This window comes from Coturnix japonica, chromosome 3 (assembly GCF_054131305.1).
Source record: "Coturnix japonica strain WE chromosome 3, WE-NBRP24, whole genome shotgun sequence".
NCBI lineage: Eukaryota > Metazoa > Chordata > Aves > Galliformes > Phasianidae > Coturnix > Coturnix japonica.
Window position 1 is genome coordinate 39,482,845 of NC_140665.1, and position 25,695 is coordinate 39,508,539.

Sequence of the window (25,695 nt, forward strand, 5' to 3'; positions counted from 1 at the left end):
CATTGAGGTTAAATAACAGCTTATTCAAGTTTCCATGAGGCACCTAGGAAGCATGTTCCCCAAATCCTCATGGGTAAGCTGAATTTCACCTGTACACCTAAAAGAAGCATTTTCATAAGGGCTATCTTCCTTCTCATGTATATTTGCTTCACTGCCACAGCTGCTCAATAACCTTAAATATAAAAAACAAAGCATGAAGACTGAGAGAAGACCTGATCCAGGTCTATAAACACCTATGGTGTGGGGGCAAAGTGGGGAGGCCAGACTCTTTTCAGCAGTGTGTGGAGACAGGACAAAGGGAGATGGCCAGAAACTGGAGCACAGGAAGTTCTGCACAAATGTGTGCAAGAACTTCTTTATGGTGATGGTGACGGAGCACTGGAACAGGCTGCCCAGGGGGTTGTAGAGTCTCCTTCTCTGGAGATATTCAAGACCCACCTGGACGCCTACCTGTGCAACCTGGTGTAGGGAACCTGCTTTGGCAGGGGGGTCAGGCTCAATCCCTGGAGATCCCTTCCAACCCATAAGATTCTGCAAACTTCTTTCCTCTGTTTTTATCAGTTAAATGGCAAACAAATTAGCCATGAACAACGGATGACTGGATGTCTGTGCCTCATCTGGCATTCAGCTCAGGTCTTGAACATTGCCTATTTTTGTATACTATCCTACATCACTACCACCCCCAAAACAATCATCTGAAACTGCTTATGTGGCATTCTCTGTAGAAATACAGATTCAGTCTCTAATAACTACCTGGGACTAAACTTCAGAAGAATCTCAATTTTCACTCTTGAGAGGATAATTCTGAAACCTTAAAAGGCTTTGCTGGGCTTGAAAACTGTTTTGTAGTTCTACTTTCCACTTACAACTCAGCTAAACACAGAAACAGATGTATGCCTGGTACGTCTTTAAGAACACCTACTTCAGGTTCAGAGCAAATAAGGTACGGCTTTTGCCATATTTCTTCAGATGAAAACAAAGAACTATACATATTAGTTTTAATACATAATTCACTAGCGGGTGGATTAATTTTTCAGCTAGGACCGATAAGCTAATTCTAGAAAGTAAAACACTTTCCTTAGCACATATAAAAGCATCCCATGTAACCTTCTTTATTACTATAAAGTCTACTTTTTATTTATAAAATGGCAAATTGTCACATCCCCCAAGAACAAATAGAAGATAGAAAACCCTGCAACAAAAAATAAGGTAAATGAATGTCCATAAGGACATGGTGGCAGGGCAAGGGGTTACCTAAGTCTCTTCAGGTGGCAACAAGAGTTCTGTCTTAACGCTTTTTGTCCATTTCATTTGGTATCGTAAGTTCATTTGATAACTTTAGTTGATTTAATTTTCTTTATGTCACCGCTTTGTAGAATCAAAGTCCCATCTCTGAATTTTCCAACTTGTCCTGCAGGCCAAATGCTAGGCACCGATCTCTTCCTTTTGGTCTTCCTGAAATAGCAGCAGAGGAAAATGAATCAAGAAAAACACCAGAAACTCATTAAGACATTCAATACATTGAAAACTACCACCTATTTATGCAGTCAGCATTCATGTTATGCAATGCCAAATTACAGCATATATTGATCCCAGAACATTCATTACCTGTGTTACTGGTCAAAACTTGAAGCACATTACAGAATGAACTACATTAAAACAAACATTTGAAAACAAAGATTTTCAGATAAAGGAGTCTCACATTCCAACAAGGGAATTACACTATAATTAAGAATGTCACTGTACTTCTCAAGCCTCTATCTGCTGTACCTTGTTTTGCAAAAGTTGCTTCCCAGGGCAAATGCTCTGAGTAAATGTCACATCCTGTGTCCCCACACAGGGATTTCTATCCATCTTAGCTGTCATCTTAAACGTGCCAGTGCAGAACTGACGTGTTTTCACTTAAGCTGCACAACCAAAGCCTCTGAGACCGCTAAACATAGAACAAAGTCACCACTTTGTAATGAGAGTTCTACAGTTTTTGAAATTCACGTATAACTTGTGGTTTTAGATTGTGCATAGTTACATAGGGATAATACACCAGCAAGGCTATACCAAAGAAATTTAACTGCATTAAAAATTTCTCACCTCTCCTTCAAGACTTTCTTCTTCTTCAGAGAATCACTTTTATGTACCTGTGTTTAAAGATACCTATTTTAATGGCAAAGGAACAGGCTTTTTTTTTTTTGGCTAACCACCCCTCCCCTGCACTCTCAACATCCAGTTGTTTTTGCTTCACTGAACAAGATGCATGAAAACAAGTAGGGATACCTTTTGATGGGATAAATGATGCAATATCTTACAGAGCACCATGCCAAGCTCTTCCTGTCACCTTGTGGAAAGCACAGTCCACCCACAACCAAAATGCTGCCCCTGCCACGTAAGGGCACACAAATCCAGCCACATGAGGGGTATGTGATAGATCCTTGGGTCAAAAGATCTACTCAGCAGCAGGCAAGTACACCTAGCTGCCTGACTGAGCACACTGTCAAATGACAGGGTTTGCCTGCGTTTGGTCATACGCTGGGTATGCTTTAAGCCATGTGACAGAGGAGAAATAGGTCCCCTGGAAAAGAAGGTGTCAAAAGACAAGTTGGTGGAGCAGAAACCTGCCTGGCAGCCTGCTCCCACCTACAACACAGGCAGGGAACTGGCTTGGGGCCAGATGGACCATGCTAGAGGATGGATGCAACACAAACCTCACCCTTGCTTTAAATAATGAGCAAGATCCTAGATGTAATTGTGCTGATATAAAACCAGCTGAACATCTGGCTGCTTATGGTTAGACAACACACAACAATCATTAATTAGAGACCTTTTTTTTTGTTCCCCTTTGGGAGGTGTGAAAAAAAAACAAAACACCAGAACTGCTTATTTTGCATCATCCATCTACCATCCTCCAAGGATACAGCACTGAAACCCACCACAGCACAGGTTGAATTCTGCACCCTTCACACCACACACGACAAGCTCTGACTGGTGAGATGAGTAGTGCTGGAGTCAGGAGCTCACTTCATGGGAGCAGCAGGTGTCAAACTGAGGCACTCCTCCTGTGCCCGAGGCATTACCTGTCAGGCTCTTGGGCTAGATCTTACATGCTGGCTTTTTATAGACAGAATGTCACACAGACCTGTCCCTTATCTTCACCCTCTGTTGTTTTCTTTGCCTTCATTTTCTCCTGGTATTTCTTGTAGTTGATGTGTTCCTTTTTGGGAGGCTGCAATAAAGATTGGGAGTGATACCTCTGCTGATGTTTCCAAATAGATTAAAAAAATATTCACATGCTTGCATGGAAATTATTTGGAATATATAGAACGGGATCTTGTGTTTTAAACAAGTGGTGCCAAAACCCCACAGTGTTTCTTACACTTTCCCTACATTATAACAGTTGGGTCACCTCCCAACACAAAGCAAGCAAGAATTACCTTGGCTCCCAGCATGATTGCACGTTCCCGTTCCCATATACGCTGTTCCTGCTTCTCATAGCCAGTAATTCCAAACCTGTGCACTTCCAAACGAGCCTAAAATGTCACAGAAAATTGCAAGTATTTGGTAATTGTCCAGTCTGTTGTAAAATGACACTTGACAGACCACACTGAAGTCATACACCCAGAGATTCCTTAGCTAATATCTGAATTCAGAATGCTATAAAATAATACAATTTGAGTTCTGTACTATACTGCAGAACAGTTGAGCACTGTTCATCTGATCTCTGGACAGTAAGGACTAACAGGGTCATTAATTGTTTCTCCTCATGTCACATTAAAACTGGATACGTGGGAAGGATGCATTCTGCAGAGAAGTGAGTTGTGTTGTGCTGTACAGACCAGAGCAATGAGACATAACCAAATGTTAGAACAAAAAGACAAATGGTAAAAGGTAATTTAATGTGTCAGAACTGGATGCCAGATGTTTCTTTCTTTTCTTTCCCCATATGAGGTCAGAAATTCATAACTAACACCACAGGCCTAAAACACCATATGCAACACATTACAGGTACTCACATAGCTTTACACAACTAACATACAGGGAACTTCCTCTGTTTATCAGTGAAAGATAAGACAGAAAGGCCGCAGAGCCATAACGTGCCTCGCTAACACACTCCTTCAGTACAGCACGTGGCCAAGATTATATATTAGGAAATCCTCACCTGCAAAACGTAACTTTTTCTGCTTCTCAGTGGTTCCACTGCAGCTTTCCCAAGCATACCGATACACACACACGTGCACAGTAAAGCACTGAGATTAGGTAGCTGCTAGTGACTTACTTTTTCGAAGTTAAATTCTTGCTTGTTCACATTTTTCTTTTCAGCCACTGTTGTGTTCTGTGAACAAAACAAACCATTTCATTGAATATAGTAAAAAAAACCAAATTGAAAGCTGAACGTAACAGCTCTTTAAAAAGCAGTGAAACGCTAAAATGGGTGGTAAGGAAAAGCATGAAACCTTCCAGGTGCAACTTTTTCCAGCTTTCTCTTTTAATAAATCAAGGTAAGGTCTCAGCGGCATTTTAAATATCAAGATATTAGAAGGTTGTATTGGAACAGCTCAGGTTGGAAAAGACTTTCAGGATCCCCCCCCCCCCCCCGCCCTGTGGTGCAAGTGGTAGAAGTGCTGCACTGCTACACAGAGGCTCGAATCCCAGGGGTTGGACTTGATGATCTCTAAGGTCTCTTCCAACCTGCACAAGACTATGATACTATGATGATGATATGATGATCACTTTTTTCTTCATGCCTTGGTTTTTGGTAGCATGAGGACACTGGGTGCCCACAGATCAACCAGGGCCTGAGATCTAATGCCTACAAGACACTCTCTCCATAGGCCAGCCCGAGGTGCTCCTTGCTTCTTAGTGGCCTGCAGGCCCCTCACACCCACCTGTCCTCAAGGTGAGGGCAACACACGAAACACCGAGGCAGAGGAACAGCTGAGAGGCTTTTCTACCTGCTTTATTTGTGGGACACTGCTAGAGGCAAAGCCTTGCCTTTAACTTGAAGCAATAAACACGTTTATATAAAAGCATGGCCACTGGCAAGCTGGGAGCTTATGCTTCACGCTGTATTAGCAGCTCCCAGCCCAGAGGTTCCCCCGGGCCTACCTGGGTGCCGTCTCCGGGTGCAGACGGAGCGGGGCCGGGCCTCGCCTTCCTCTTCCTGGCTCTGAACACCACCACCTCCACCTGGGCGGGGGGCGGCGTTGTGGCGGTGCGGAGCATCTCCTCCCGCAGCCCCCCGAAGAACCCTCGGGCGCTGCGCCGCTCTCCGTCCGCCCCGCCGGCATCGCTCGAGGCTGCGAGCTGCGCTTCCCGGCTCTCCTCCTCCTCCTCATTAGCCTCGCTGTCTTCCGTCGTACCCCGGACGCGGGGCTCGTCACCTGCACGGCAGAACACGTGCGCGGATCAACTTCGCTTCTCAGCGAGCGGCCCTCCCTCCCGCAGCCCTCCCTCCGTCCCGCAGCCCTCCTTTGGGCCCCGCTCACCCACCCAGGTCGTATAGAGCGCCGAGCACCGCCTCCAGCCGCCGACAAGGCTCCGACGACCCCATGGCGCACACAGCGGAAGGCCGCTTGGGCCCCGGCGGCTCCCGTCGCCCCTAAGATGGCGCCGCCCACGGCGCGGTGCCCCCGCCCTCCCCCGCGCCCGCCTCAGCGCGCCGGGCAGCCGGGCCGGGGCGGCGCGGGGCCATGGGAGCAGCAGCTCGGGGGTAGGGCGGCCCAGCGGGGAGCGGGGCGGCGCGGCGGCGCTCGCAGAGCCATGGCGGCGGCGGCGGTGGCGACGGCGGCCGGGCGGGCGCGGCGAGGGACGCCCATGTTCTCGGTAGGCGGCGCGGGGACGGGGGCCGCTGAAGCGGGGCTCGGGTGGGGCCTGCGGGCGGGCGGCAGGTGCCGGGCAGGGCGGGAGCGAAGGGCTGAGGCTGTGCCCGGGCTCGGGGGCTGCCCCGTCTCTCCATCCTCGGCTGTCGGTGCTGCGGCGTGCCGCTGTCGGCGAGTTCTCGGCTGTACTGGCTGTGAGAGCTGTCACGAAGGTGGATAGGCAGAGCGGGCTGTCTCGTGTTGTGCCGCTGAAACGAGCTCGCTGTTTTTCCCTGAGGAGATTTGGATGTGGGTGTTCAGTCTGTCCTCTCGCTACGGTTGGGAAAGAGGGATATGGCTCGTAGTTCCAGCTCGTGTTCCTGAACGGCACTACTGTATATCCCTGGCGTTGTGCCGCTGTCCCAGGTGCACCCGAACGCGCTCCTGTTGTGTTCTAGGGATCGTGGAGAGCTGCAGCAATGTGCTGGTAACCACCTACAGAAATGAGCTCTCTGATTCCAGGGTTCTCAGCTGTATGTCCTCTGAGCGTGTCTCTGCCAGCCCGCAGGTGTATTCAAGCAGCAGTTTGGCTGTACAGCACGAGAGGAGGGTTTGTTTCGGTTCCCTCCGTGCCATGTCAGGCTGGGATGTGAATGCATGGAAGGACAGCAGATGTAGATCAAATCTGGAAGTGTGATATCAATGGAAGTGGCAGATAGATGACTTCTCCATCAGCTGTGGCTTTGTACAGCCCCTGTTATCCATGTCGTGCTCTGGTGTTAATGGCTGATGCCACCAGAGCTGAGTTCTAGGTCCTTTCCCTTGGCCTTTCTCTTTTCTTCCAAAAGTGGTTTAATTTTTCTGTTTTATTTGTATTTGGAAAAGTTGCTACGAGGTATTAAGGCCACGGATGACTGACACAAACTATCTCCAGACTCCTTGTCAGCTTATGACTTCAATGGTGCTTGTGTGACATCAGCTAAATGAAAGCTGCGGAAGAAGAAAGATTGAAAGCTTTAATACTAAACTAAATAGGAAAAAAAGGATGAGAAAGCTTTTAAATGGATGCGGGCCTACATTTAACATAGCATGTCTGAGCTTAACCCTATGACTTTATAGAAGCTCTGTGTGGAGTTACTGTGGGACAGCTCTCTGAACTACAGTACTGGAGAGAAAAGTGAGATGAACTACCGAGCACTGGTGTAATAAAGGATGGTACCCAAACCTGGCTGTAGCATAGGGGAAAGAATATAACAACATCAGGCATTATAGGAGAGGGTCATGTTCTCTGATAAAATGAAATTGTCTCTTGATTCATTTGAAGTTTTGAAGGTTTTTTTTTTCTTTTTCTATTATTTTACTTTATTCTTTGGTGGTTCTTAAGTGGACATATTCCTGATTTGTGGTATTTTGTTTCATTGTTCCAAATGGTGCTCAGTGCTCACTCCAAATGTCAGCTGCTTTAGATAGTGTTGCTGATGTAGCTACACTGAGCACACAGCGAAAGCTGACTCCCTCTCCCAGATCTGAAAACGTGGCTGCTTCTGCTGCATGTTTTGCTTATCCATTTCTGGTGGATGTTTGCCAGCCAGGACTTCATTGTGTGGTCAGGGAAGGTCACTGTAACAGCCCAGGAAGCATTGCCTTACATCCCTCACTTTTTCCTTCACTGGCTGTGCTTTCCGTGCCTTTGTATCCAAGCTCAGTGGCAGCAGGGATACTACTTTCTTTTGTTGATGATTGTGTTCTGGTAATGTTGTTCCTGTTATTGTCTTTATGCAGCTGTAAGAGTAGAGATCAAAGCTGCTAATACCTACTAATCATGAAGAGGCTGGAGGCAAGGCATTTTAGCTTTAAAGCCGAGGTGTTCCCTGAACCTCTTCCTGTTGGACGGAATTAAGCAATGGGACATAGGGTGATGTGGGGACCTTTGCAATTGGAAACGTTTGTTGCTTTTGTTTCGGTTCCATTTATTTATTTATTTAAAATCTCTAATTGCAGCATTGTTCCAAGCAGTGCATTGTTTGTGCACCCGGAATATAGAATGCAGACATCACAGAAATCTGTATCCAAGCGGATCACCGAATCATTCAAGGTGGTGTCTCATTCTTTATTTGTATGTTCCCAGCAGAAAGAGCTCACGTCAAAGAAAAGAGATGAGTTTGAAGATATCTTGGAGGAAAGACGGTTGTCCAGTGACTTGAGATATGCAATGAAATGTTTTACACCTGTGATCTATAAAGGACTTTCACCTTGCAAGCCAAATGCTATTAAAAGTGTTGTTCTCCAATCGGAGCAGGTTCAATATGTTATCAAGCAGGTGAGTCTGAACGCTGAGCTGTAAAACAAACTAAATTGAACACAGCCAAACTTTGTGTGGCAACAGGATAAAAGAAATATTGCTGGCCTTGTCAAACACGATAGGTGTTGTTTGGAAAGCAGTCCAATAAATCAGTAACTTGAGAGCCATTCTCCTCTGGCAGGAAAGACGAGTACTGTTTTACTACAGCGTTGCCAGCAAAGCTGTTAGACATCTGATTTATATTGTGTTGTTTTAATTTTGCTTCTGCGACACTTCACTTTCCAACTTAACCAACGTGCTTGACTTATTTTTTCCCCCTTCTCCACTGTCCTTGATGCAGAGCAGCATTATGAAAGACACACTCTGCTTAGTAGATGCTTCTGAACTTTGAAGATGTCTTGTAGCAGTGTTATGGGATACTGATGTGTTTAGCATGGAATCATAAATGCTACATTCCCTAAAATGAAAGTTCTATTTCACACAGTTATTTGGAGTAGAAATGCCAAGATGTGTCTACGTTTTTGTTTTAAGATGAAGTGCAGCTGCTACTTTGTATTGAATAAAATATTTTATATTCAACTGACTCATATTTTGTATTGCATTTAAATGGCTGGAGTAAGGGAACTACTTAAAAGGAGTACCTATTTTCAGTATTAAAAAATATAATAATAATAAATTCCAGGCTAGCAGATGTGTGTATAAGATATTTTGGTTAGTTCGGAGTGAGTAGCTACCATGATACTTTTATTTTTCAATGGTCATTGTGAGGTATGATACATCAGAGCTTGCTATGAGGTTACGAACTGAAGTATGACCTATGTCTTTCAGTCTTACTGCCATCAGGAATTGCTAAGTAATGTTTAATATAAAAAAAATTGAAACCTTTCAATTTGGAAACATCAGAGTGTTATCTGAAAGAAAATATTCTATATGGGATTTGTCAGAAAGATGCCTGTGTGATGTTTTCTTCTTAAGTGCTGCTTTTCTAATGGAAAATGATTTTGATAGAAATTCAGTGTGGAGTGATTAAAGGAGGCTTGCAGTCTTGCCATTGCAGCCTGCTTCTCAGCTCCAAGCTGAGAAGAGATTACTGCAAGTCTTGCTGGCCTCTGAACTGATCCGTGCTGTTTAGGAAGCTTTTTATTCTGTCCTTCTTCCTCTTTCTTCCTGTTCGATGTTCAGTAAAAGGCATGTTCCTCATTTTGTAACAGCAAAAGATGAACTTCTCAGTTAAATATTTCTCTATTTAAAAGAGAATATAAACTTATCTAAATAGAAGAGGTGATTGTTAAGTCTGTTTCAAAAAAAAAAAAACAACCTTCAAAATGGAATGTGCATAAGAACAGGAAGAAAATACATTGATATGCAAAGCTGGTAGAGACAGCGCTTTGTTTGCATTTCAGCTAGCCATTGCCAGAGTAAGAAATGAGGTTCTTTGGTTAAGTCTTAAAATCCAACCCAAATGCACTTCTGAGATCCACTTGAGTATTTCTGCAAGCTTAAGTTTCATTCTACTAATGAAAGAAAACTGCACACAACCTTCTTCAGACCAATAATCTAGGAAATATTCTTAGAGTTTAAACTTCCTCTCAAGATACTACAGGCTAAAACATTCATGTAGTATGTTTTTGAGGAAAAAAAGTTACTTTTCAACCCCTGTTGACAGCTCAGCTTTAACGTGGCTTTCTCCTGCTGTTTGACACTGAACAGATTCTGTAAGGTTAGATCTATGCCTACCAGATAAAACTCTAGAATTACTGCTGCTGTAACTGTTGTGGCAAACTGAATAGTGTGTGTGGGCAAGGAGAAGGGGGCAACATCTGATTGTTCTTTTGTTTCTTTTATTTCTATTTAGTTAGCAAAAGAAATGGGAGAATCGCCTGATATTATTCAAGAAGAAGCCATGGAAATCCTGGATGAGATGGGTCACAGTATGCAATTAGGAGCTGTCAGATTTTTTGCCTTTACTCTGAGCAAAATATTTAAGCAGCTATTCCAGAGAGTTTGTGTGAACGAAGAAGGAATGCAGAGAGTGAGTATTGTTCAAGAAAAATAAAAAGGGAAAAGGATATGAATTGAACAAAGAAACTATACTCAACAAATGAGCTGTTCTTCTTAAGCTATGTGAAGATCTGTATCTGCAAGTTTCAACAGCAGTTCTGCAAATACTGGAACAACACTGTTTGTTCTTATTTCTTTTTTCAGTTGCAACATGCCATTCAAGAGCACCCAGTTGTACTGCTGCCCAGTCACCGAAGCTATGTAGACTTTTTGATGCTGTCTTATTTGCTATATACGTATGACTTGGCTTTGCCTGTCATTGCAGCAGGAATAGGCAAGTATGTTCTTTTAGTGGTGTTTTCAGGATTCACAGAACCGGTAGCAAGGGATCAGGTAGCTGCTGCTATAAATAGTTGTGTTTAATTTCTGTTCCAAATACACTGTGTTAAAATAACTTAGGATTAGATGTTTGCATGGTTGTGCCCCCTCCTCTGTGCTGAGTGAGTCCAATCAAAAGTGATTTTTTTTCATGGCAAGATTAACCAGAAGTAACTCACTTGTAGACCCGAGGCTGGGAAAAGACAGGCGTTGTGAAGCAGGCTTCTCTATTGCTTTCTTTGCCTGGAAACAGACAAAAGCTTGGCCAAGAGTTACTGTGTACACAGAGCCTTTTGTGACACTGGATACAGCTTTAAGTGCCGTCACAGTAGCCTGATATGAAGTGCCAATTACCTCTTGCTGGTTGGTGGTGTGACTGATTCCTTGAAACTGATTGGTGACACCAGGATTGGAGGCTGCCTGAGCTGTAGTGACCTTGCAGTGATGGAGTTCACTCTTGAAGGATGTTGGACAGGCAAAGAATTAAATCAGGAAGCTTAATTTTAGGAAAGCAAACTTCAATGGGTTAGTCAACAAAAATCCCTGGAAATCTGTCCTCAGGGACAAGGGAGAAGAGCAGAGCTGGCAGATCTTTCAGGAAGCTTTCCTTAGGGCACAAGACTTTCCTCAGTGTGGAGGAAGTCTGGAAAGGAAGGCAAGAGACTGGCATGGCTGAACCAGGACCTGCCGGTCATACTGGAGAGCAAGAAGGAAATGCACAATGGAATAAGAGATAGGTAACCATAGAGGAGTTCAGTGGTGCTACTAGGTTGTGCAGGGATGGGGTTAGGACAGCCAAGGTCCAACTGAAACAGGATTTGTCAAGGGGCACAAAGAAGGATAAGAAAGGCTTCTGTGAGTACATGAACCAAAAAAGGAAGGTTCAGGAGGGCGTACACCTTGTGAGCAATACAGACAGGCTTGTAACAACAGGCAAGAAGACTGAGGTACTCAAAACTTTTTTTTTGCTTCAGTCTTTACTTGCAACTGTTCTGCACACAGCTGTTGAGTGAATGATTCAGAAGGTGGGAACTGGGAGAGTCATACCCCTCTCCAGCCGTAAGAGAAGGGCATGTTTATGACCATGTGAGGAATCTGAGCATCCATAAGTCTATGGATCCTGATGAGATGCATCCCAGAGTCCTGAGGGAACTCACTGACATAGTTGCCAAGCCACTCACAATGGTGTTTGAGAAGTCATGGCAGTCAGGTCCTGCCTACCATCCAAGATCCTGGTGACTGGATGTCACATGTCCTGGTGACTGTGACCATGTCACATTCATTTATAAGATGGGTAGAAAGAATGACAGAGGGAACTACCAATCTGTCAGCCTCATCTCTGCTTGGGAAGATCATGGAACAGATCCTCCTAGAAGCTATGCAGAGACAGAGGGAAGAGAGGGAGGTGACATGGGATAACCAGCATGGCTTCACCAAGGGCAGGTCCTGCCTGGCCAACCTTGTTGTTTTTTATGATAGTGTAACTGCATCAGTGCACAAGGGAAGAGCCGCTGATGTCATCTGTCAGGACTTCAGTAAGGCCTTAGACATGATCCCCCATAACATCCTTCTCTCCAAATTAGGAATATATGGATTTGATGAGTTGGCTGTTTGGTGGTTGGGGAGCTGGTTATGAGATCATACCCAGAGAGTCATGGTCAATGTCTCCATGTCCAGATGGAGATTAGTGGCAAGTGGTGTCCATCAGAGGTCAGTACTGAGACCAGAGCTCTTTAACATCTACATCAGTGATATCAGCAGTGGGAGTGAGTGCACCCTCAGCAACTTAGCAGATGACACCAACCTGTGTGGTGCAGTCAACAGGCCCAGGTGAACCTTTGAGGTTCAACAGATCCAAGTTCTGTCACCCAGGTCGTGGTGACCTCTGCTATCAATACAAGCTGGAGGACATAAGGGTAGAGCACATCCCTGCCAAAAATGACTTGGCACTGGTGGATGGCAATCTGAATATGAGCCAGGCCAACTGCATCCTGGGCTGCAACAAAAGAAACGTGGCCAGCAGGTCAAATTAGATTATTCAGCCCCCTTTACTCTGTGCTGGTGACACTTCGCCTGGAGTACTGTGTCCAGATGTGGAGTCTTCAGGAGGGAGAGACATAGACCTGTTAGGGTACCTTCAGAGGAGGGCTGCAAAAATAATCCAAGGACAAGCTACATAATCCTACAAGGACAAGTTGAGAGAACTGGGGATGTTCAGCCTGGAGAAAAGAGGGCTCCAGGGAGACCTAAGAGCAGCCCTTTTGTTATCTAAAAGGGGTCTCTAGGAAAGGAGACAGACTCTTTAGCAGAGTGCAGAGCTGGTGAGGCAGTGTGAGTGTGAGGCCCATGGAAAGATGCTTTGAGTCCCAGTTCCTGGTGTGGCCGTGAGTAGTGGGGAAAGGTGTTGTGTATGGTGACTACATCCTGGCTGGGGGGTTGATTGGGCAGTAAGAGGATGGAAGAGAGGGTAGAGTCTGTACTGTGGTGATAGGGGGAGGGTAGTAGGAGAGTAAAGGAAAGAGCTGCTGTTGTTGCCCAGGGTCCTGTAGCTAATTTCCTTTTATCTTTTTTCTTTATGTCTAGTGACTGAATATCCATTCACAGATGTTTTACTGATTGAGGTACCAAGAAGGCTGAAGCAGCAAATGGCCAGCTGCTATGTAGGCTCATTTTAAATACCTCCCCAAAATATTCATTAGTGCTAAGCACTTCCTGGTTTTGGCAAGCTAAGCACTGAGGGATTACGTGAAACTAGAAAATTATCAAAAATTGTGTCTGGCTTTTGCTACCATTCTCAAATTGATGAGTTGGACTCTTACATGATATAATGTGATTTAATTGGTTAGTTTATTTCCGGGGTTAATTTGTGTCTTCTGAGATGCATTCAGTGGTAACTGATCTTTCTGGAGATGAGTGAGATAATGTACTTTTAAAAAATAGTCCTCATTATGGCTGAAATCTGGATGTCTGAGTTATCAAAATAAATTGATATGAATGCTATTTACTTATATACATACATTATATATACACGTATATGTATATATATATTATATAGATATATATTTCAATTGTGTGTGTGTATATATATATGCGTATATATGTGTGTGTGTGTGTATATATATATATGCGTGTGTGTATATATATATATATATATATATATATATATATATATATATATATACACACATACAATTGAAAGTGTATCATAACATGGCGGTCATGTCTTGTAAGCATTTGCAACAACAGATTCCTTGAGAGAGATCTCTTTTATTCTGGTAATTCGGTTTATCATAGAAAGTAGTTGGTTCTGCTGGCAGATATTATTAAATTCTCTGTGTGTGGTTTTGATTTCTGTTTGATTGTATTTCAGATTTCCTAGGAATGAAGATAGTTGGTGAGCTGCTACGAAGGGCAGGTGCCTTTTTTATGCGACGTTCCTTCGGTGGCAACAGACTCTATTGGGCAGTTTTTGCTGAATATGTAAAAACTATGTTAAGGGTAAATACGTTATTGAGCTCTCAAAATGCATGCTTAAGAAATACTGCATTGCAGTGATTCAAGTAAAATAAGGGTGACGTTGTGCATAAAATTGGAAGTCTTCACTGATGGAGGAAATGCATTTTACCTTTAACATTAGAGTTAATGCTGGTGAGGAGCATGCATGTGCTGCTACTGCAGTTCAGCAGTGGGCATTTAACAGATTGGTGTTTATCAGTTGCTTATCAGTATCAGATTGGTTGCTTATCAGTACACATATCACATGACAGACAAAATACTTCTGCTAATTAAACTACATAGCTTGGCAAATACAACAGATGAGTACAGATTTGAAATGACTGAGGTTGGAGGTGGCAAGTCTTCCATTAAAAAAGATATCTGCGTCTGTTTTAAATACCTTAAATTATTAGTGGGCAGTAAGGAAGAAATGTTCTAGTTTTTCTGACCAGATTTTGTTTGTTTTACTTTTGAAGAATGGCTACGCCCCAATTGAGTTTTTTCTTGAAGGAACTAGGAGCCGCACTGCTAAGACTCTGACTCCAAAGTTTGGTAAGTTTGTTGAAAACTTGGAACCTCTTATGATGATCTGTGTTTTCATTAGCCACTATGTTCTTCCTAAGTTCTTCAGACAAGAGGAGGTGTTGAAGTAGTGGGAAACTGGTGAGGTCTGTGAGTAGCAGAAAATACTGGAGTTAAAGTTCCAAAGCTACATAAAGAAGATCACTGCATGTCTCTTACACTCTGTTTTCTCTTCAGTTGTGTACTTTATTGCATAATTCTTCCCTCTTTTCTTTCTGGGAAAAAGACTTTCCCTTACCTTCTCAGAAATATTGTAGGTTAACTCTTTATAGAAGTCATAGGAAAGAGATGGTCAAGAACAGAGCTGTACTTCTGAAAAAAGCACAAATAGCTGTGTATATGTGCACGTATTGCTTACATCCACCTTCTGTTTTAAAGCTTGGACAGTGTCTTCTGCATCTGCTTGCTCAAAGAGGACGAGAATGATGCACAATTATTAGCAGTTTCTAAAATGTAAATATATCTTTTTCAAAGTGAAATTGCAGCTGCTCTTTTTTCCTTGAAAAGGACAAGGGACTCACCTTCATTTATTTATTTTTTTTAATGTAACTTGCAGGTCTTCTCAGCATTGTGATGGAACCATTTTTTAAACGTGAAGTCTTTGACACGTACCTTGTTCCCATCAGCATCAGCTATGAGAGGATATTAGAAGAATCTCTTTATGCATATGAACTCCTAGGAGTCCCAAAGCCCAAAGAATCTACATCTGTATGTAAATTCCTAAAGAACAGAACATAAGTGGTTGTATATGCATCCTGGAGCCCTAAAATTTGCTTTTTACTCTTTCCATTTTCTTAGGGGTTGTTAAAGGCCAGAAGAATCCTCAGTGACAACTTTGGTACCATACATATCTATGTTGGCCAGCCGGTATCACTTAGAACGTTGGCTTCTGGGAGAATCAATCTATGCCCATATAATTTAGTTCCCAGGTACCAAATATTGTTATGGTTTATGCATGGGAAACCATTTATTTAATCCTCAAAATAATGAAATAATTAATTACTTTTCTGTTTTACTTCTGTTTCACATTTTCTCACCTCAATGTCATCTTCAGTGAAGGTGTCTTGTCTGAACACAGGGTTATTGTGCTTCTGACTGGCTGTCTCTGAAACAAGTTGGTACTTCCATTGCTTTGTTCTAGGGGGAGGATATCCTATTTCAGAAGTCAATAGTGATATATGACCTGGGCAAAGCTCTGTTTTCTGAGAATTCAGTAGTTTTGTTACATAGAAGTTTCTTTTTCTTTCCCATCTTGCTTATTACTGCAAGCAGTTATGTGATCACATAGTAAGGAAGATGGAGCTACGACTGAATGTGGTGATTGTGTAATCTGATGTATAAAATGTACTTTATTTGTTTGATTAATTTGAGGATAGCAAGTGTACAACATCAATACAGAGTTCTGATTCAAATGCTGTTGTAGATGTACTGACGTTTTGCTCTGTACTACTAGTGCAAAGAACTGCCCTGCAGATGTTAGGATCTGGGAATGATACATAAAAGAAATAAGGAAGAGTGTGATTTGTATTCCAAATGTTGGAGCTTTTTAACCTCAAACTGCACTGCTGGGTGTTTTTTTCAGGCATCTTCCACAAAAGCCAACTGAAGATATTCAAGAATTTGTCAGTGACGTAGCTTATAAAATGGAACTCCTGCAAATAGAAAATATGGTTTTGAGCCCGTGGGTGCTAGTTGCTGCTGTTCTGCTCCAGAATTTGCCAGCCATGGATTTTGAGCTTCTAATAGAAAAGACTGTGTGGCTCAAAGGCTTAACTCAGGCTTTTGGAGGATTCATTGAATGGCCTGGTATGTGTTGGAAATGTTATTTCTATTCCTTTTGTTGTTGATGAAGGATAGATAATATTTTCCTGAAAATGGTGTATGGTGACAATGTTACAGATTGTTTTCATAGGTGCTGAGTCATAAATGGATTTTAGCATAACCCAAAAATAACCCTAATGTATAAGGAGGTTTGTCTGTAGAATAAGGGGGTCTGGCTGTAGAATCACCTCTGGATCTTATACTGAGAGGCTTATGAAAATGATGGCAAGGCTGGAGTACACTAACCAAAGGAACAAATAAGGTGCAAGGAGGTCCTACATGAAAGCCAGCGGGAAAGGGTTTGAGATATATAAATACATATTTCTGCGAAAGACTGCGTTGGCTTCGATATGCCTGTATTGCTGTGATCGTGTAAACTGTGTTTTTGTGTTCGTTTAGCAATTTGTATTGTTTCTTTGCTTTCCAAACACTTTGTATTCAATGGAAGAACTTGATAAAGACTTGCTCGTCAGATTGAAAACTTACAGTGTTAGAAATGCCGAAGCAGAATTACTTCTCTATGGATAAATGTATCCATCAGGCAGTTCTAGCCTTTCAATTGGAGGCTCAGAATCTTTGTTCCAGAGACAAGGGAATTTCATTTTATTGTTAGAAAGTGGAAGAATTTAAAGAGTTCTAATTACAGAACTATCTGAAATTTATTCTCTCCGTTGCATACAACGCCTAGATGAGAGCATTTTTCTAACTGAATGATGTAATAGTTGGCCTCTGTGATAAAGCTTAATGAAACACTGGTTCATTTTAGGCAGTTTCAACAGAGATATGTTCCCTGTTGTGTTTTCCTGATAGATAATCTGTGTGCCAAAAAAGCAGTTATGTCCGGCCTCACCCTGCACTCCAACATTGCGCGCCTCGTCAATGGCCACGTGGTCCTTAATGACAAAGGAGAAGAAGATGGAGCCGTAGGGGAAGTAGTCTTTAAGCGAGCTTTGGTCATCCTCATGTGTAGCACCTACAGAAACCAGTTACTGAATGTGTTTGTGCGTCCATCTCTGGTGGCACTTGCCTTGCAAATGACACGCAGCTTCAGGAAAGGTATGTCTGGGTAGCTTGGAGAGTCCAGTGCCTTTGCTCCCTGCTCTGCCATCAGCAAGAGGAGCAGGAGGTTCCTGTGGCTGATAGTGGGAGGTACTTGAGAAAGTTATTCCAGGACTCTGAATAAGGTCTCATGGCATAAAGTGAATGTATTGGGGGGAACAGCAGTATTTTGCTTGCCTTTCTTGTTTGTTTACCCCCTTATACTTTTGAAAATAGGCATATTCTGCTGAGAGAGCAGAGTTAAGATGAGATACTGCCTATTCTTGTTTATACTGTTCTGCAATCCAGAAGCCATTGAATTTAGAAGTGTCTGGGAGTGCTTGGGTTCCTTCCCTTGCAGTATGCATTCTGAAACTCCCATAGGGTGAAACAGCCCCCAAAATAGCAAACATCACCCTTTATATTTCATCTACTGAAGAGAGCTATGTTTGGAAGTCTCTCCTGCTTTTACAGCAAGGCTTCATTTCATGGTAATACAGTGGTTTATTTGCTTGTTTGCAATATTCTTTTTCAGAGGAAGTCTACAGCAGCTTCAGCTTCTTGAGAGATGTTTTCTCTAATGAGTTCATCTTCTTTCCTGGTATTTCATTGAAGGTAAAAACATCCCTTATTCAGAAGTAACGATAGTTCATAGCACAGCCAACTAGAGCAGCATCTGATTTTGGATCTCACCTTAATGTGTGCTTTATGAGAAATATCTGCAGAGATAACAGCTTGATGTGTAACTGAGAGGGAGAACTTAAAAGAAGGTCAGAGCAGAGGTGTTCATTTGATTAGTTGCAAATTATTGTCTAAATCCAGCAGGCTGCATTTGCATTTGTTCGTTGTTTCGTTTTTTTCTTCCTTCCTCCCTCCAACAGTGAAAAGCCAAGAACCTGAAATTGCCCAGTTCTGAACTATTACAATAAATCGAAGCAGAAGTTGGGCTTTTTATCGTGAAACCACTAGTCTTCCAACACGGGTTTAAAAATGAGCAGAGCAGTCTGGGCTGCTCTGTTCTTTTGCAGTTATGAAAGATGCATCAGACAGTGAAGGGAAAGGAAGAGTCTTAATGTAGGTCTAATTGGATTCTTTCACACAGTGCTAAGTTCTATCTATATAGAACTGAAATCTATATCTTATAACTTATCTATATAGAACTATATATTATATCGGAAGCAAAACAGGAATTCTTATTGAGGTTGTAGCACGGGTTCCTCATAGCTCTTGCAGAGTCTAGCTGAGAGGCAATGCTGCTCTAGTTATATTTTATTCATTTTTATTCCTGGCATTTACATTATTTTATAATCCATGTATTTGGATAGTATACTGTGAACTCTAGGATAGAAGTTCTTAAAGTAAAGCCTGGTTTTTAAACGTCACCAGTTGGAATCTCACAGGCTGTACCTTTTCAGCTCTGTGAAGGCTCTTGAAGTGAGAACCTAATTGCACAAGGGTATCCCTAGTAGGGTTTAGTTGCACTGTATTTGCTTGAAAACTGCTTTCTTCACATCAGCCCCACTCCTGTATCAGCATTACTGAGACAAAGCCAGTATTGCCCTCTAGACTTTTCCCCATCTTCTTAGCCATCTTATGGAGAATCCCTAATAGTTTTACGTCTTCCTTTATATCATGGTGCCTAAACCTGCACTTGAGGTGAGACTGCACACTGCAGAGCAGGATAATCCCTCCCCTCGCCCTTTGGCAGTGCTGGGCCTGGTGCACCCCAGGCTATAGTTGGCCCTTTGGGCTGCTGGGGCATGATGTTTGTGTTTTATTTACTGCCAACTATAGCCTCCAGATCCCTTCCTGCAGAGCTGCTTTCCCGCTGCTCATTCCCCCACTGTGTATGTATCTGCATGGTTCTGTAACCATCTGTGTGGTTGCCCATCTCAGCTGTAGAACCCAATTCAGTATTGTTTTTAAGCTTCCTTAGTGTACCTTCCTGCATCAATGAAAACACTGAACTGTTCCTAAAATGGAGCCCAGTGGAACCCTACCAGTAACTGGCATAACCCCATTTAATGATGCAACTCACTCATGGTTGGTTGGTTTGTTTTTGGATAAAGCTCTGCACTTATTTAGATGCTAACAACTCAGCTGTACTTCTCTTTCCCAGGATTTTGAGGAAGGATGTTTTCTTCTCACAAAATGTGATGTGATTCAAACAACTCAACAGGAAATCTACCCTACCGACAAAGGAAGTGCTGTAGTATCTTTCTTGTCAGCCATGTTCAGACCATTTGTGGAAGGCTATCAGGTATGATGTTCTTCAGAAAACTGGGCTTTTTATCCTGTGTTTTGTAGGAAAACTAGAAATGCAGAGATACTTGTGCACTGTAAATAGCAACTGATTTCATGGCTTCACATGGAGCGTGCTGCTGGCAGGCTCCATTGCTCTTTCTTACTGGGAGTTCTTATTACATTCCTTCTGTGGGCTGTCCCGCTTGGTTCAGAAATGAGTTTATATTGGTTTAGATTGCAAGAACAGAAGCATTAAATTAACGTCTGAGGTAACTATGACAGTAATATTGAATCTTCTTTTAATATCTCACTCTTGTTAAACAGTAGTAAGAATTTCAGGTGTTTAACAATACCTTGTACGTTCCTCTGCTAACTTTTCAAAGTATAACAATAGTTCTACTTTATAAGGACACGTTTGTTTGTACTTAAAAACAAATTGACAATCATTTTGTTTGTAAATGTTAGTTAATTTTCAGATACCTGTCAAAAGAAACAAAAGAAGCCTTTACTGAGAAGCAGTTTATACCCGGAGTCCGCAACTTTGTTTTTCAGCTCCTTGAGAAGGGTACGTATGGCTGTTAGGCAGTGTTGTTTTACAAGTGTAATCTGTTAATGGGCAGCGATGAAGCTTTTAATTGTGTTTCTGCTTTTTTGTATGTAGGGACTACGCAGTGTTATGAAGCGCTGTCTTCTGACATGCAAAAAAATGCCTTAGCAGCTCTTGTGCAATTAGGTGCCGTGAAGAAGAAGAAAATGTAAGTAAAATTGGCTCTTTGGTATGTACAAGACAAAGCGTGGCCTTACTGGCAATTCTTAATGACTGAGCTATTAGTATTAAGCAGGATAGGAGCCATCCAGTTTCTTGAACACCATCCAGCTGAAGGTTGATTTGGGTGTACATGAGTTGTGGTGAAGATCTAGGTACTCCTAGGTCTTCATTTCTGATTAAAATATACAAATAAGGAATAATCACTGAAGAAACAGTCGTGTGCTTTTGTTTTTGAACCATAGGTCCAATGGATTCTCCTACAGTGTAAACCAAGAGGCTATCCATAAAATCCTGGATGTGTTTGGTAAGTGACTTGAGTTATATCTGATTTGTTGGAAAGGCTCCTTGAGTTGTACAGGGATTTGGACAATAATAGACCTAGTGTCATTTCTTGCTGTTCCTTAACCGGTTTTCCCTGATATTTTGTCAGGTTTATCTGTAGAGAAATACTCATAGTATTTTAGGGGTTTGTTTGGTGTTGTTTTGCAATATTACTGTAGTGAAAGACCAATAAGGTTGGAAAAGACCACTGAGACCATCAAGTGTAACCACTGACACAACCCCGCCATGCCCACTAACCGTGTTGCTCAGTGCCACATCCACACTGAGCACCATGGACAGTGACTCCACCACCTCCCTGGGCAGCCCTTCCCAAGAGCTTACTCCCAATATCCAATCTTCTCCATCTGAAATATCACACAACCCCGTTGGCCAAAGAAAACAACCGTCGGATGGTTTATAACAGCATGTTGTGCTTTTTGCTTTCCTTGCCAGATGCCAGGACACCTGTACAGAAGCCCATGGCTGCACGGCTCTGAGGCTGCATCCCCTCAGCACAGCCAGAATCCTGCTGCCACTGACAGACTGTGCCGCTGAGGGCTGCCGTTGATTTCTATTCTCACTGTATTTTGTTGATTTGTTTTTCTTAATTGATTTTCTTTTTTTTTTTAAATATATATATGTATTTAAAGAGAAGTGCGTGGTAATGGAGGCTCCGATACGTTTGTAACGAAGGAAGTGATTGATATTGATTGCTTTCAATTATTTCGTTGCCGTGCGATTGTACCGGGGAACCAACCGAAGGCTTAACATTAAAACTAACGCTGTTCAGAGTCCCGTCGCCGTGTGGTCGCGTTTGATCGCTGCACCGCCGTTCGTGGCCGTGTGGCGGCGCGGGGCTGGCCTGACTTCCTGCGCAGTGTGCAGCATGGCGGGCGGCGTGGAGCTGGGCTTCGCAGAGCCGGTGGGCCCGGACGGCGCCTGGCGGCTGCGCAGCGCCCAGTTCCCCAGCAAGGTCGGGGGGCGGCCGGCGTGGCTGGGCGAGGCCGGGCTGCCGGGTTCGGACGCGCTGCGCTGCGGCCGCTGCCTGCAGCCCCGCGCCTTCCTGCTGCAGCTGTACGCCCCGCTGCCCGGCCGCCCCGACGCCTTCCACCGCTCTCTCTTCGTCTTCGCCTGCCGCGGCGCCGCCTGTTACCGCCTGCCGGGCCCGGGGGGGCCGCTGTGCGGTGAGCCGGGGGCCGCGGGCGGGGAGGAGGGAAGCTCCGCTCGGCGCCGCGCTCACCCGCCGCTTGTTCCCTTCAGCGTTCCGGAACCAGCTGCCGCGCCGCAACGCCACCTACCCCGAGGAGCCGCCGTCCGAACGGCCCCCGCCGAGACCCGAGCCCATCCCGCGGCGGCTCCGCAGCGGCGCCGCTCTGTGCCGCGTGTGCGGCTGCCTGGGACCACGCGCCTGCGGCCGCTGCCGCCGCGCCGCCTATTGCGGACCCGAGCACCAGGCGATGGACTGGAGGCGGGGGCATCGCCGCTACTGCGGGACGGACCGGGATGCAGGTGGGTCTGGGCCCTGAAGTGAGGGTAAAGAGCGGATATGTGCCAGTGTTTATGGTTGGTTTAGCAGTGATGCATAGGAAGTTCCGCACGAATGTGCGCAAGAACTTCTTCACGCTGAGAGTGACGGAGCACTGGAACAGGCTGCCCAGGGAGGTGGTGGAGTCTCCTTCTCTGGAGATATTCAAGACCCACCTGGACGCCTACCTGTGTGACATGGTGTAGGGAGCCTGCTTTGGCAGGGGGGTTGGACTCGATGATTTCTGGAGGTCCCTTCCAACCCCTACAATTCTGTGATGTAGTTTGTATCTGCCTTTGTAACATTTGGGCTGTGTATTTTGCTACGTAGAACACTGTAGCAGCTACTTCTGGGTAGAAGAAACATGAGATGACCTTGTGAAGTTGTATCTGGTTTTTGTTTTACAGGTGCCACTGAGGACGCAGAGCAGGACCACAACGAATTCCTGTTTCCAGAATATGAGATTCTGATAGAACCCGAGGAAGCAGAGCTTCCTGCTGACAGCGCTGTGGATCCCGACGATGGGAAAGGAGCTGTGGGTGCATCCAAGGAACTGGAACAAGAGGAAAGCAGAGTCACGAGCACTACAAGTAAGAAATAGATAAGTAGCAAAGCCTGCATTACATCTTTAAAACGTCCAATGCTGTAGTTGTTAAGTGCTCCTTGTAAACTACCCCTGACCAAAAGTTACATCTACGGTTGTTCATGGTGACTAATAAATGCATGCATGCATTAATATGCCACCAAAATTAGAGTGATGTAGCTAGGACTGAGAGCCAAGTGCTCTTAAGGATGTAATATTGCTTTTAACTTTTGCTTTCTTGTGTTAACTTGTAATCACTGTGTGTTTGTTTGTTTTCTTACTTAGGTGAAGCGTTAGATGAACAGACATTAGAAGCAATGGCAAAACATGAGACTAAAGAAGACAAGATCTTCCAAGCCTTTAAAGATCGAATAACTGCTGAGCCAGAGCAGGTCAGAAGATGAAGCAGCCTTAGAACTTGCACAGCGTTGTGCTCCTGTAAAATGTCTCACTTTCAATCCTTTCATTTCTTTCATACAGTGAATGATGGGAATGCCTTGTCATTCTCCATGCATCTCAATTAAGATTAATTATCTGCTGATAAGCTTCTCCATGAATGTGACTTAAAGGAACAGACCTTCTTCCGCAGCCATCTTAAAGCTGCATCTGTGTTTTATAACACGATGTTCACTGAAATTGCTTAATTTCTGCTTCATTTTAGATAATCAGATACTGCAGAGGAGGAGAAGGCCCAATCTGGGTATCGGGTGAAAATATTCCTGAAGAAAAAGATATCCCAAATTGCTCGTGTGGTGCCAAGAGGGTATTTGAATTCCAGGTATGTAAATTAATTTAAAGATAATACCTTTAATACAGTACAGATTTAATGGAATTGAATTGTAGGGGCATACACTTCTAGCAAAGTAGTTGAAGTTGCTGCAGAATAACAGTGTTGACTTGTACAGAACACGTTTACTCTTCCAGCTGCTTTTCCCTATAGGATTTCTTTCACATACAGAAGGTAGATTCCCATCCTATTAATTTGCACCCTATAGAAGCATTTGGGATGTGAACTGGAAGTACACTGAGCTGCAAGCATTCATAGAGCCACCAAGGTTGGAAAAGACCTAAAAGATCATCCAGTCCAACCGTTCACCTATTACCAATAGCTTCCACTAAACTATGTCCCTCAACACAACATCCAGTCATTCCTTGTACACCCCCCAGGGTCAGTGACTCCACCATCTCCCTGGGCAGCCCATTCCAGTACCTGACCACTCTTTCAGAGAAGTAATACTTCCTAATGTCCAGCCTGAAGCCATTCCCTCCAGTCCTATCACCAGTTATATGAGAGAAGAGGCCGACCCCCAGCTCACTACAACCTCCCTTCAGGAAGTTATAGAGAGCAATAAGGTCTCCCCTGAGCCTCCTCTTCTCCAGGCTGAACAATCCCAGCTCCCTCAGCTGCTCCTCATAAGGCCTGTGCTCCAAACTAGGAAATGGAAAGTAGCTGCTAAGTTTAACAATGCCCATCTACAGAATTTGTAGTAGGCTTCAGTAGAGTCATGCCTTTGATTCCCTTGGCATCTAGTACGCTGTCAGGAAATGTAAACTCACTAGTTGTAACCTGTGCTTTTCCTTGAAGATAATGCCACAGCTCCTGAACCACCTTAAGGTTGACAGCCTTGGGGAGAGCATTGACTGGGGAACACTGGTGGTCTACACGTGTGCTGAGAACTGCAGTGCAGAAAACAAGTATGCTGAGGAGTTCATATGGAAACAAGACTTCTCTGTAGACTCTACTGAACTTCCATTAAGTTCCTAAGTTGAATCATCTATATATTACACTTAGCTCATTTTTCAGTGCATCTGCAGGAAACTGAACTAACATCATTGATCCCAGTCTAACACTTGTCTTGGTATGGGATAGGAGATCCCTAAGCAACCTCTGTTATGCTCTAGAGGAGCAACTTGACGTCGGTAATAAAGCCAGATGCAGTTCTTCATGGAATTTCACTTCAGATCTCAACTCTGAATGTTTACTTAAATAAATAAAGATTAAATGGTTTTGGACTGGTGTGAAAGTATCCTTTTGGCAACTGAATTTGTGAATCATAGAAGACTGCCTGAGAGAACTGTGCTTTATAAGAATGGGCAGTAATACACAGAGGAAAGCTCTAAGCTCACTTGCATGCCGATGCTCAGCAGGTTACAGCAGTCATAGCTATGATTAAGCTGTATAACGGTTAAATTGCCTTTAAACAGGCAACTTAATTATGCTTTTCTCTTCCAAATGCTGCGCTGGATCTTGGCAGTTGTTAGGTGTAGTGATTAATGGCAATTGGGTATAAAATGAACAAGTAATTGTTCTATTTGACTTAAGATAGTTACTACAGTGCAGAATTTACTTCAGTTACTTATTCTCTTATCCTGCTCGAGCCCTCCATGCCTGTTTACCAGTGATTCTTCCACGAGTGATTTTAGTTTAGAGGCTGTGAATCCTCAACTGAGCAGGCAGAGAACACCGTAAGTGTAAAGCTGTTTACTCATCACCACACTTCTAGAAGGGTCGTTTCCTGGAATAGCACAAACCATCTTGTCACTACAGCACAGCTTGGCTGATTTGAATGAAAACTATATGATATAGCGTGTAAAGTCTTCCTGCCATAGTTAACAGTTCTGCAGATGCTACAGCAGCACAGATGGTGATGCAGATGAACACTGGACCAGCTTACCCACATACTGCATCACTGCTGTGTGCTGTATCTCGTTTAATTACGTAGCCCTGCCCAGGTAAGTACATCAACTTCCTGCTAAGATCATTTAAACCAGTTATTGAAAGACCTGCTAATAGCGGTGCATAGCGTGCACCACTACAGCAATAAACAAAGATTAAGAATTAATAAG

The 25,695-nt window shown here is 43.6% G+C and overlaps 3 protein-coding genes across 7 annotated transcripts; 2 read left to right on the plus strand and 1 right to left on the minus strand.

Moving 5' to 3' along the window:
- Positions 1 to 1,111: 1,111 nt before the first annotated feature.
- FSAF1 (40S small subunit processome assembly factor 1) lies at positions 1,112 to 5,600 on the minus strand. Of its 2 annotated transcripts, none has more exons than XR_014943933.1 (7): positions 5,482 to 5,600; positions 5,098 to 5,372; positions 4,268 to 4,324; positions 3,426 to 3,521; positions 3,069 to 3,217; positions 2,089 to 2,135; positions 1,112 to 1,455 (listed from the first exon to the last, which is right to left on the minus strand). XR_014943933.1 is itself a non-coding variant. In XM_015857925.2 (7 exons), the coding sequence occupies exons 1-7, from the start codon at positions 5,540 to 5,542 to the stop codon at positions 1,326 to 1,328; spliced, it is 753 nt and encodes a 250-aa protein (XP_015713411.2). In that variant the 5' UTR covers positions 5,543 to 5,600; the 3' UTR covers positions 1,112 to 1,325. The 2 variants fall into 2 exon arrangements, 1 of the variants encoding a protein (XP_015713411.2); XM_015857925.2 differs by having other exon boundaries at positions 3,131 to 3,217.
- Positions 5,581 to 21,531, plus strand: GNPAT (glyceronephosphate O-acyltransferase). Of its 4 annotated transcripts, none has more exons than XM_015857921.3 (16): positions 5,581 to 5,814; positions 7,918 to 8,109; positions 9,947 to 10,123; positions 10,297 to 10,426; positions 13,841 to 13,968; positions 14,442 to 14,517; positions 15,104 to 15,255; positions 15,346 to 15,476; positions 16,130 to 16,353; positions 17,179 to 17,424; positions 17,942 to 18,021; positions 19,526 to 19,666; positions 20,116 to 20,215; positions 20,312 to 20,405; positions 20,662 to 20,723; positions 21,194 to 21,531. In XM_015857921.3, exons 1-16 carry the CDS (start codon positions 5,596 to 5,598, stop codon positions 21,235 to 21,237), a joined length of 2,196 nt encoding a protein of 731 aa, XP_015713407.2. In that variant the 5' UTR covers positions 5,581 to 5,595; the 3' UTR covers positions 21,238 to 21,531. The 4 variants fall into 4 exon arrangements, with proteins under 4 accessions (XP_015713407.2, XP_015713408.2, XP_085397470.1 ...); XM_015857922.3 differs by having other exon boundaries at positions 5,596 to 5,814; positions 7,921 to 8,109; XM_085541344.1 differs by having other exon boundaries at positions 5,643 to 5,814; positions 7,921 to 8,109; positions 10,297 to 10,430.
- Positions 21,532 to 21,604: 73 nt separating this feature from the next.
- PDCD2 (programmed cell death 2) lies at positions 21,605 to 24,861 on the plus strand. Its single transcript, XM_015857923.3, has 6 exons — positions 21,605 to 21,924; positions 22,001 to 22,249; positions 22,673 to 22,855; positions 23,134 to 23,240; positions 23,510 to 23,626; positions 24,434 to 24,861. The coding sequence occupies exons 1-6, from the start codon at positions 21,627 to 21,629 to the stop codon at positions 24,611 to 24,613; spliced, it is 1,134 nt and encodes a 377-aa protein (XP_015713409.2). The 5' UTR covers positions 21,605 to 21,626; the 3' UTR covers positions 24,614 to 24,861.
- Positions 24,862 to 25,695: the final 834 nt, after the last annotated feature.